The 12,266-nt window shown below is 45.0% G+C and overlaps 1 protein-coding gene across 1 annotated transcript; it reads left to right on the top strand.

Annotated features, from left to right (window-relative positions):
• The first annotated feature begins 1,619 nt into the window (after positions 1 to 1,619).
• On the top strand, positions 1,620 to 3,156 carry LOC123158434 (1-aminocyclopropane-1-carboxylate oxidase 1). The gene is made up of 3 exons (XM_044576426.1): positions 1,620 to 1,850; positions 1,929 to 2,167; positions 2,265 to 3,156. The coding sequence occupies exons 1-3, from the start codon at positions 1,737 to 1,739 to the stop codon at positions 2,866 to 2,868; spliced, it is 957 nt and encodes a 318-aa protein (XP_044432361.1). The 5' UTR covers positions 1,620 to 1,736; the 3' UTR covers positions 2,869 to 3,156.
• The last annotated feature ends 9,110 nt before the right edge of the window (positions 3,157 to 12,266 follow it).

Raw genomic sequence — 12,266 nt, forward strand, 5'->3', positions numbered from 1 at the left:
AGACCGGAGAGGGCTTGACAAAAGCATATATACCAGAGGTACCGTATCCTACTTACTTATTGTCCACATCATAGACTCCCTGATTGTCTTGTGTTAAATTTCTTTTTTGGAGGACATAGAAAAGATAGCAAAAATGAATTAGATCTAGCTTCGGGTGGTGCTTTCACTTCTAATTTGGTGACTGAGACTTAGGAATTATTAAATAATAAACATGTCAATCATGAAGCTTGGGGGAGTGATGAGGAAGAAGGGGAGTTGAGATAGGTTTTGATTGCATAAAAACTTATCTTAAGTCAGGGAGAGTTAATAAAATTAGTGAAGAACTTTATCTTGACCCTAGTATTGTGCTTCGACTTGTTAAATGGTATGCTGATCATATGGAATTTCCTAAGAAAAAATGGGAGTGTTACACTGATGAGGGCCTTGAGAAAGAGGTTGCTAATACCTTGGAGGTGAAATCATTAGAAACTCCTATTGAGGATGATTATGAGCAAGTCCAGGAATTGCCCTTCCCAAGGAGAAAACACAACTAGAGTATGAGAATAAAAAGCTACAACAGTAAAGAAGACAAGGACTATGCAACGTTCAGGTAAAACCACGAATTGGGAAACAGAATGAGGTTAAGCAGCCGGTAAACAATATTGCCATAATGGAGAAAGATGTAACATCTTTTTTATGGGTTGTGTAAAAGCAGCCGACACAGGTAAACTGGTTGTTCCTTGTTCTTTTGGTAGCATTTCTTACTATGGGCTTTGCAATATAGGTTCTTCTATCAGCACCTCAGAGAGACTGAGCGACACATCATCTTGAGATTGACGAAGTCATCATAGGCGCCTTCATAGTCGATGAAAACGTCTTCTTCCACTGAACGAACACCACCAAAAGCCTGAAATAAATCCGGAAAATGGGAACACAGCTGTAAAGTCAAGGACTTGAACCCTGATGAGCTAGTTCCATCACAAAGAACCTAACCATCCAAGTAGGCTCAGTTCCAGCCAACGCATGCGGCTGCTAGGTCATGGGTACGATGCACCCTATATATGCGAAATAATTTAGTAATTTAAAAAACTGTCAAAAATATTGAATATTTTTGGAATCAAATATGATCAAGTATTGTACTCGTTTAAGAAGTTTGGACAAGAAATGATTCCCAGTGACTTTATGGCAAAAACACAAAATTTTGATGACAATAAGCATGAATAGTACTTATATATTGCGTTTTTTGCCGAATATTTGACCCAGGATGCAATGAAAGCCATTCTCTGATGAATCTTTGTTTACAAGTACAATACTTGATCATGTTTGATTCCGACAAAGATTTGGAATTTTGTAGACATTTTCATGAATTATTAAATTATTTTTGCATATAAGGTGCGCCGATATCCGAGAGCACCGGTGTATTTTCCTAGGTCATGGTCCCTATACTAGATTGGAATGGAAGAAAATTGGATTCTCCACCGTTGAAGCATGCGGAAACCATATCCCAAACCAAGCAACAAAAACCGCGGGCGGCAGCAGCAGCACATTCCAAGTGGGTGGTGGCGGCAGCGCAACTTGGTTGGCGCCGTCCACTTGTGTGTACCTTTTACCCTCCAGGGATCACACTGGAAGCAACCGTCCGGCCGGGCGGATTGTGGACGGCGATGTACCTTGTCCGGTATAAATAGGAGCTTCCATTGCAATGCTTCTCCACATGAGCGCATTGATAGTAGTACAGAGTGAGTGATCAGTAGGAGATGGACATGGAGATCCCGGTGATCGACCTCCAGGGGCTCACCGGCGACGCCCCCCAGCGGTCGCAAGCCATGGCGCGGCTCCACGAAGCCTGCAAGGACTGGGGCTTCTTCTGGGTACGTAAGCGGCCACACGTACGTGTTCATTGCGACCACAAGTTAATTAATTATTAACAGTGGCGTACCACGGCGCAGGTGGACAGCCATGGCGTCGACGCCGCGCTCATGGAGGAGGTGAAGCGCTTCGTGTATGCCCACTACGACGAGCATCTCAAGCATAGGTTCTACGCCTCCGACCTCGCCAAGGACTTGCAGCTGCCGGCGGAGGAATCCAAAATTGTCTCCGGTGAGGTGGACTGGGAGACCGCCTACTTCATCCGGCACCGTCCCGCCAACAACGTCGCCGACTTCCCGGAGATCCCGCCGGCCACACGGTCAGTCTTCTTCCCGTCCGGCCAATCTCCTTGGTTTCGTCTGAATCCATCCATCTTCTGCATGCTTTCTTGCTCACGTTCCTGTCATGGTGCTCAGGGAGATGCTCGACGTGTACATCAGCCAGATGGTGTCGCTCGCGGAGCGGCTGGCCGAGTGCATGAGCCTCAACCTGGGCCTGGACGGCGGCCTCGTCAGGGACACCTTCGCGCCGCCGTTCGTCGGCACCAAGGTCGCCATGTACCCGGCCTGCCCGCGGCCGGACCTAGTGTGGGGCCTCCGCGCCCACACCGACGCCGGTGGCATCATCCTGCTCCTGCAGGACGACGTCGTCGGCGGGCTGGAGTTCTTCCGGGGCGACCGGGAGTGGGTTCCCGTGGGCCCCACCAAGGGCAGCAGGATCTTCGTCAACATCGGGGACCAGCTGGAGGTGATGAGCGGCGGCGCCTACAGGAGCGTGCTGCACCGCGTCGCCGCCGTCGCCGAGGGGCGGCGGCTGTCGGTGGCGACGTTCTACAACCCCGGGGCCGACGCCGTTGTGGCGCCGGCGACCGCGGCGAGGGAGCCGGCGGCGCAGCTGTACCCCGGGCCGTACAGGTTCGGCGACTACCTGGACTACTACCAGGGCACCAAGTTTGCTGACAAGGCGGCGAGGTTTCAGGCTGTCAAGGAACTGTTCGGTTCACGGATTGTGCACGATTGACTAGCTGTGCTCGTTGGGGTTTCATTGTAGTAGTACTCCTTGGACTATTTCCTGGTGTTCGTTAACTGCTCCCTACTTTTCTAAATATAAGTCTTTCTAGATATTTTAATATGGACAACATACGGATATATATAGATATGACTTAGAGTATAGATTACGCATTTTGCTCCGTATGTAGTTCATATTGAAAACTACAAAAAAAGTTTATATTTAGAAATGGAGGGAGTAGTTGGGTGTGGCTAGGTCTCAAGTCTCAGTCAAGTAACATGGTATAAAAGAGCATCTACAGCCGGGTGCCCCAAACCCGCCTCATATGTCTAAGCGGGCGGCCCGGTCACTGACCAGTCACGATTTTTCGACCAATACGACCCCCTCAAACGGGTCTCAAATGCCCGGGCTGACCGGCACCCCTCATATCTAGCCCAAATATGGGGCGGATATGGGGGCGCCGGGCGCGCTGGGGCACGCTCTTCACGTAGGACTGACGAAGGGGTCCCACGTGGACTTGTCCGAAAACCCGGCGGTCCGACGGACACCTCCTTCATCGCCGTTGTGTGAACGCCGCGTCGCGCCGCTACAGATTGCCATCCGAGACCAAATCCGCCTATTTAACCCGTCCAGCGTCCCACAACCCTGGCCCACCCACCTTCCCCTCTCCGCGCCGACAGTCCAAGCCCATCCACCTCCTCCCTCTCCCGCTCCGGCACTCTATCCACGCTTCGGCGCTCCGCCATGGTCCGAAGCAAGATCACTTACTACGCAATGCTCACGCCGGAGTGACGGTACGAGATCCAGTAGGAGATCCGGGCGAGACAAGCCGCGCGTGCCGCTTGCATTGCTGTCGGGCTGCCTCCGGACTCGCCGGAGCTGGAGGAGGAGGAGGAGGAGCCGGGGGAAGAGGAGGAAGAGAAGATGGATCCGATGGAGGTGGAGCAGGCGGAACAACCGAAGTAGGAGCTGTCGGGTTTCAACATCTAACAGGCGGAGGCAGAGTTCACCGTCGCGCAATCGGAGGAGATGGCGGAGCAGCAGACCATCCTGGTGTCCATCCAGAATGAGGCCTATGTGGAGGCCAATCGGGCGTTCCTCCGGCAGATGCAGGCGACGTTCGACACGCTCTTCACCGAACTCGATGCAAAGATAGAGGCGGAGAAGACCAGAGCCGAGCAGTCGTAAGCGCCAGAGGAGCTGGAGCTGCAGCTGCCGCCCATGCCGCCCGAGCCGAGCACGGAGATCGTCGACATCTCCGACGATGAGTAGCTAGGTGATTCATGTGCTACATAGGTTATTTCGTTTGCATGTCCTTGTATGAATTTTAGAATCTAGTACGAGATGTCCGGATGCAACTATTAAAATTTGAGGCGTGTGCGGTCACTGCCCGCGGACGCCTCCGGACACGTCTGCGGGCGTTTGAGGGATCGGATTTGCCAATTCTAGTTGTAGATGCTATAAGAATAAAAAAAATAAAAAAATTTGTATGAATCTTTACATAAAATCAAAGAGATATAGCATCGACTGAGACATAATGTCTTAGTCGAATGAGATTTAACAAAATTGTACTTTTATTGGTGCTGTGATGCATCCTGTTTGTTCAAACCCAACGGTATGCCAGGAAAGCGCGCGGTGCACGTGCACCACCACCGGAAACAAGGGGACCGGCTACTGATCAGGTGACTGAATCCTCATTTTGGGTCAGTCACCTTTTTTTTATTGCGTCTTGCGGGCTCGTCCAGGTGAACATGCATGCATGCGGGTAACTTCTCTTGTTTATTTTTGTAATGGCGTGCATACAGTTGATGATCATGTTCACTAACGTGAGCTTTGCTGGATGACTTTTATAGTTGCTTTGTTAGATCAATAGATATTAGATAGGACTATGCATGCATGTCACGTACACATGCCAGAATACAGAGTTTAAGCCTACGGTAGTTCTAGGTCGTTATAAAATGAATTATATTTTAGTTGCTAATACAACCTTCGTCCCAAATTACTTGTCTTACATTTGCCTAGATATGGACGTACCTAACACTAAAACATGTTTAAGATACATCCGTATCTAAACAAATTTAAGACAAGTAATTTTAAGACGAAGGGAGTACAACATTAACTAGTGTTACACCAATGCAACATAAACTAAAAGAAATGAATAAGCAAAAGAGTAAATACAAATACAAAATATGGAGTGCATGCATGTTGTTTGTTGCTTCTCTTCACCATGTACCCATTCATAGATTTAGGAGGATGAAAGGACCCACATTTTGACATAGCGTGCATGCTATTTTCTGGGCATGTCATACATATGTGGGTTACACGTACATGCCATTCACAGCTAAACTTTGCTCGATAAATGGATAGGAAACATGCATGCGACACTCACTAAATAAAAACTAAAACCTAAGCTAAGACAAAACTAAAAACAAAACATATTTTTGTTCTAAGAAAGAATGAAGTAAGGGCATTAGTACTACCTTAAATAAGAAAGAAAATATAAAAACACATAAAACAAACAATGATACAAAATCACAAACAATTGGCATAGAAATTGTATTGTTTCATAATATGCAAAAATAAGCACATAGTAGTGGATTTTTAGACAACGGTATGAATTACACACACATTGCATAAAGCTAGTGAATATATATCCAAGTTATGAGGGCTATTATTTGATAGGCACCCAATTTTTCTGGGTGTTCAGTCAAATCTTCTCCACCACTCTGCGTCACCCGATCAAAGATCCAAAGGCCGAGCCACCTTGTTCTTTCTCTACCCTTCTTCTTCCCCCCACCCGATCAAAGAATGAATTAGTGGCATTGATATTGCCCTTTAATACAAAATAAATACAAATAAACAATAAACAATAACCAACAAAATGAAGATTTTAGAAGAAGAATGGATTAATGGTGAAATAAAATTTAAAAAATCAAATGGTGAACTTTTTTTGCACATAATATACAAAAAATTGCTCGTTTATAATATGCAAAAATAATAATATAGGCAATTTTCACATGAAGAAGTTTCCTAAGTAGGAATGAATTAGTGGCACTGATATTACCCTTCAAGAAGAAAGAAAATGAAATAAAAGCAAAATAATCAAAATAATGAAGTTTTCCAAGGAAGAATTAATTAGTGGCATTGGTATAACATTAATTGAGAGCAAAACAGGGTCATGTTCATATGAAACTTATATAACACTTTAACGGTAAGCAACATTATTTGAGGCATAACGGTAAGTCCTATAACCCGTCGGTTACCAAAAATTCCAAATGATAAAACCCTTGGTGGATGTGCAATCAGGCCTTTGTGTCATTCAAGGGGCGTGCAAGCCTGGTAGACATGCTCTGGTTCTTGTGTAGTAGGTACTAGATGAACACGCGTGCTCCGCTCAGGGCCGGCCCTGAGGGGGACAAGGGGGCGGCCGCCCCGGTCCTTCCAAATCCAGGGGCCTCCAAAATCCTGTTGCATAGGCAGGTAGCCCATAGGCCAGTAGCTTTAACCTCTTCAGGAGCACGTCGTATATAGCCCACAATTACATGACATCTTCCTGTTCTCCTTTCCAATCCCCGATTCAGGTTAACCCTGGCCAACTGGCCGCGATCGCGATGCGCCGACGCCGAGTCGCCGATGAAGTCTGCAGCTCCGTTCTCCGGCGATCGGGACTCCAAGTCCTTGTAGCACACGCACAAACGCACGTTCGCCGACTGCCTGCCAATGGACATTGCTTCAACGTCGAGCGCCTGATCAATTTGATATCAGTGGATCCATAGAGGGTGAAAAGGGCAGCCATCCAGAACTGCACAGGGGCACCACACATGCCGGCCGGCTGGTCTCACCCGCACGAATAAGCATGATAGTGATGGTGTCAGGAAGAAAGGTTAGTTTACTTTTTATATGTAATTTTGATTGCTCCTTAGCTCTATTTTTACATTAGATTAATTTGTGACTATAAAACTACGGTGAGATGAATGGTAGAAGTTACACACATCAATAATTAATTAGGAAATTTCCAATTATCCATTTGTACTTGGAAGGCATGAATAGTAAAAGAGCTAATTCATAAAAATAATCAAGCCAATTGGTTAGATGCAATGTGAAAATCATGCTTATAGTCTAGCCCCCTCCATGTTGATTTTCTAACTCTGTCTTTGGACGTAATGTTGTCCACCATCACTTGTGGCATGTGTTACGTTGCCACGCCTGCTTGCTCTAGCCACCTCCTTCGTTGTTGGTCCGCCGCCGTTCCGACCATCACTCTACTATCCCTCTTTTCCGGCCGGGTGCCTTCCCCCGACTCCCTGCTACCTGCGATGACATGGGCCTCGCCCATGTGCTGCGGTCGGCCACATCACTCCCGTCAACGCCTCGCATTCTTCCTTAGGAAAATCGACCGATGTTGCTGCCATTTTCAGGAAATCGCCATTTGTCAGACCCGCAATTTTATTGTCATCATGTCTATATTAAAGGGCCCCGAGTTTGAGTTCCTCCCTGGGCCCCCGAAATCTCAGGACCGGCCCTGGCTCCGCTGTGTGAGGGACATGTACGTTTGATACCCTCTCTATTCTTTCCGTGCGATCTGGTCATATAATATGGAGTTTTATTTGAGGTTGGTTATTCCCGTGTGATATGTGGTTATAGTTATTCCATCTATGTAGTGCTTGTGGAGTAACGGTAAGTCCTATAACCAGCCGGTTACCAAAAAAATTCCAAATGATAAACCCTTGGTGGACGTGCAATCAGGCCTTTCTGTCACTCAAGGGGTGCGCAAGCCTGGTAGACATGCTTTGGTTCTTGTGTGGTACGTACGATGGAGGCATGCATAAAAATAAAGCATATTATTAGTAAGACTAGGCACAATGGTGAGTAAAACATACACTAGGAACATACACATATCCCTAGACTATATTACTACTTTCACAGTGGGTACTAGTAACATAAGTGTGGTAACATGCAAAGCTTCATTTTTTAGGTTATAGGCTCATACTATTGCATTGAGACATGTGATATTACAGTAATTAGATAAGTTACTATAACTACCTCTCTCCTCATTAACTCACTGCCACATAAGCAAATTTGCTGAGTTGGACTCGATGTTACTGCTGAAATTACTCCCACTGTGGCTAGTCTAACTAGCTATGTTATCACATGCCTTTCTTTCCTCATTTATTGCTTGTCACATCATCTATTTTATCTAGATATGTGTGATGTCATTACTTATGTTACTCCCACTGTGGGTAGTCTTAGATGGTTAGGAGCATATTGGTATCCATAGCTTGTCGGAAATTGAACCTTAGGTTTGACACCTTGGTGAAGAGAAATATTCATTTAGTGGGAGAAAATGTTTTTGTTGATAGTGAGACGTCTATAATGACGTCTGTCAATCTCAAGACTTGTGGATTTACTCTTTCGACTGTTAGATGTTTATAGGAATACCATGGAAAAAGCTACCGCAGCTTTGTATGCGCATCTCTAAAAAAATGCTTTGTATAAAGCAAGCAGGTTCTAGTCGTTGGTAATTTCAAGGATGTCAACATAGGCATTGCTTCTGAGATCGCGGGAAGTGAGTGTTATCCTAAATTCTGCAGCAAATAGAAGGGTACAATGGACGTGTTGCGTTTATATAGAGGCAAGAGATACTCCCTTCATTCCACAATTAGTGCATCCGCGCTTCTCGAGATTCAATTTTGATCATAAAATTAACCAACGAGACCGATTACGGCAGGAGCAAAAATCATATCACTGAATTCATATCGAAAATACAAATTCAGTTCAGTGGTATAATTTTTGTTCCCGCTACAGTCGATCTCATTGGTTAAATCTACAATCAAACTTGAATCTTGAAAAGCACAGACGCACGTCATAGAATGGAGGGAGCATATCGCGATGGACCGTTCCGCAGGTACGTCCGGTCGGGTCGGTGAGTGCGTAGGCGTGGGGGCTCGGTTCGGTGCGTGGCCGAGCGGACCGCCGCTCGAGAATGAAGTGTTAAATTTCCCTTTTTCATTTTATATGTCGTACGGATCACTCACGTCTCTTCTCCTGCCAAGATTGACTGACTGATTGTTTTATTATTTTTCTTGAGACAAGACTACTGAGTGTCGTATTCCTTACTTTTCATCTTCTCCTGCCGCCCAGACACCTGCCTGCCTGGTTTCCCTTGCCGGCGCCGCGCCTCATTCGTCAGGCCGGCGAGCGGAGCGGCGGCTGTTTTCCCACGCCGGCACGGCGGGCGCGGGCCACCCCTTCCAGCGAGCTGAGAGGGCTCCAACTGTGGCTCCAACCGTTCCCTTTGACCCGAAGTAATACGGCCGGCCCCGCGCTCTCGTTTGCCGCTGGTCCGGTGCATGCGGTAATCAAGTCTGGTTCAGCACACACCGTCGGAGGAAAGAGACGTGTGCACACGCCACGCCAGCTCCTGAGTCCTGACGACCGAGGAAAGGAAGGGACAACTCGATGTCTCGCTCACACATCACAAGGAGCACCAAGTACTAGAACGACCAAGGAAAGCTGGATGAGATCCATACATGATGCCCAAGGGTCAACAAATGCATTTGTAAACAATGCACAACTTTCGCCTCACGGAGGAGCACAATGTTCAACCACAACACAAATGCACGCAATATTTAACATAGCACCAAGCACCTCTTTGGCCGCTCTTCTGCAGAACTTGTCGTGCATCACCATTTTATCCTTACATCTTTCATCATCTCAATCTATTGCCCCTTAACTCTCCATGGTGACTTCCATGTCGTTGTTTTGTTGTCTCGCTTTACTACGTACGACGTGCAATGTGGAACACCATCACAAATGGTGAGACATAAGGCAACTCACCTGAGTATAAAAAGAGGGGGGCATATGGACATAAAAACATTCTTTCCACCACATATTCATTCACGAACTGACTATGAATAATGCTCTCTTCGTCTCAGGCCTCCACACAGGCTCTACTTCCATCTCCACCAAAGATGTCCCCAATTTACATCACTAGGACTTATTTTTCGATGGGCCTAAAATATACATACAACAATCATGACAAGATTGCAGCATTGTCATCCCATCTCCTCTTCCACGAGCTCTTCCACTTCACTTGTTTGGGCATTGCGTCACCGGTCTGCTACGTCATCGCCCTGCTCCAAAACCAATTTGATTATATAGTAAACACCTAAATGAGCACGAAGAAAGAATTAGGTATAGAAAAAATATGTAAGTTATTACTCGGTAACTAACAAAATGGCTTCAAAATATGTTGAGTCGTAATTCAAGTCACAATCTGTTTTAACATTGTCAAAGGGATTTGATGACCTTGAAGAAAATTTCACAAGCACCCTCAATTTCCTTGACCATAAACCATGCTTACTCAATAGCTCCAGAACTTATGGAATATAAGGACTATAAATGCTCTACCCTTGAAACGTGTAATTAGCTATGCATCTTATTTTTTCAAAGCATAAAACAATAACCTTTTTGGTTGCTTCCAGGGAAGAGGCATACAACATGATATAAGCATTCAATGGCAAGTGACTGAACAGAAGGATATACAAATGGTTTGATTAGAATGATTTCAGATGAACCAACAAATCAAGAAAAATATGAAGGTGTTGCCAAAAATGACCTAGACAAAGATAACGAGATTTCCGAAGACTTGTAAGTATCTCGACAAATATTAACTAGCTAGTAATATATAAAAAATGAAGAAACCAGGATTTCAAAAACTTCAAGCAAAATGATGCACACCAATAAATAACTACAGCTAGATCGTAAAATGTTGGCTGCAAATGTAGATTTCTTTATGGGACTTCATATGACAATAAGAAAATAAGCTGGGATGAATCAACTCAAATAATTTGATACAATCATCTGCATTATCGTTCAAAGTAGAGAAAGAAAATACAAAGCTTTAAGCAAAAATTGTTAGCCAACATTCATTGCACATATTTCAGTTTTATAAAGCAGAAAGTTCAGTTTGCATACAGCAAGAGGCTAACATTCGAGAAACGACTGTGCGCATGTTCATTTATTGCCCAATTTAGCTAAACATTTAAGCTTGCTGCTATACATTATGTTGATACTTTGCTTAGCAAGTTTTTACAATTGTAAGTCAAATCCCAGTAGAAATTAAGACTATCTTTTCATCAAGATGTACGTCTAAGTACTTGCAAACATGGTCAATTTCATTCCTACTGATCTGTCATCTCTTTTTCCAAGTGGCATTATACTTCTCCTCCCCTCCCTGCAGTGTATATATTGCTTAGAAGAGAATAAGAAGACCACGATCTTCTGTAGCTCTACAAATAAGATCAATTTACTTGTAACCGAACTACAACTTGTTGAGCCCTATATTTTAACTATGCATCATCATCAAATCTTTGTTTGGATGCTTTATAGAAAACCTGCTAGAAATAACCAAATTAATCATTAGTTTACTAAATCAGAAACTTCCATACGTGCAAAATAAGCACTTCTTTGACCATGGTAAGATAAGGACACAAATCGGTCGAGTGCATATATGTGAGCCTGATGGTGTTGGTTGTACGACATACATCAGGTGGAGCTTCGACAACCGACTTCCCGGCGATGTTGGCCGAAATCAATATTATCCGATAGCGAGGACTTCATCTCTGCTCCCTTCATCACAATTCCTTCCTTCAGTGTCACCATTTTGAAATCATTTTTTCAACAATATGAAAGATGCTTTTCGTGCCATTTTTTGGCAATCAATCTGTTGACGAGGTGCATGCACGAGAAGAGAAGGTTTTGAGACGGTCAACGAGGTGGGAGAAAAGGGCGTCGTGGTCGGGTTGTGCGCGCTTCATTGGTAGATTTTGTGTGTTGTTTTTTGTATTTTGTGTAAACTCGTACGGTCTAGCCTTTTCTATGAAGGTAAATTAAGTGGATATTGGTTGATGAGGGCATCCCAATATCTCAGGTTGTTCCCATGAAGGAGGAGGTGAAGCCCAACTTCAGGACTCCTCCAAGTTAGAGGTGTGCCAAAGGGGGTGACCGAACCATGTACTTGGTCGGTTCTAGTTTTATCTATTTTTATTTCCAGGTCATGTTATGGGCCACTTAGGATTTTTATTTTGTGTGTTTCGGTGTGGGCATGTCCAACCGACTAGTTTTCTAGATGCCTATATAAGGAGGCCGGTGGCTAGGTTTAGAGGGGGGAAAGTTTTTAGATTGAGTTTTGAACATTGTGTCCACGTGGTGAATCATCCCTCCCGAAACGGCGCTGTTGTTTATCAAATAAAGTGATGATTGCATGAAGGTTCTTATGTGATCAAGGATTATCGTGCCAAGGTTAGAGGCGTGTTGTTCATCTTCACCTTGTTTGCTGGATTCGTTTCCTCATCTTCAGGTTGCGTGCATTGAACACGTGATTAGAAGGTTTGCTATCTAATTGTCTT

This window comes from Triticum aestivum, chromosome 7B (genome assembly GCF_018294505.1).
Source record: "Triticum aestivum cultivar Chinese Spring chromosome 7B, IWGSC CS RefSeq v2.1, whole genome shotgun sequence".
In the NCBI taxonomy this organism is placed as follows: Eukaryota; Viridiplantae; Streptophyta; class Magnoliopsida; order Poales; family Poaceae; genus Triticum; species Triticum aestivum.

Bases quoted from the DNA above. Each gene is read 5' to 3' on its own strand.
- LOC123158434 (XM_044576426.1), top strand. From the start codon at position 1,737: ATGGACATGGAGATCCCGGTGATCGACCTCCAGGGGCTCACCGGCGAC. The intron at 1,851-1,928 runs GTACGTAAGCGG...ACCACGGCGCAG, and splicing joins AGGACTGGGGCTTCTTCTGG to GTGGACAGCCATGGCGTCGA. The intron at 2,168-2,264 runs GTCAGTCTTCTT...CATGGTGCTCAG, and splicing joins GAGATCCCGCCGGCCACACG to GGAGATGCTCGACGTGTACA.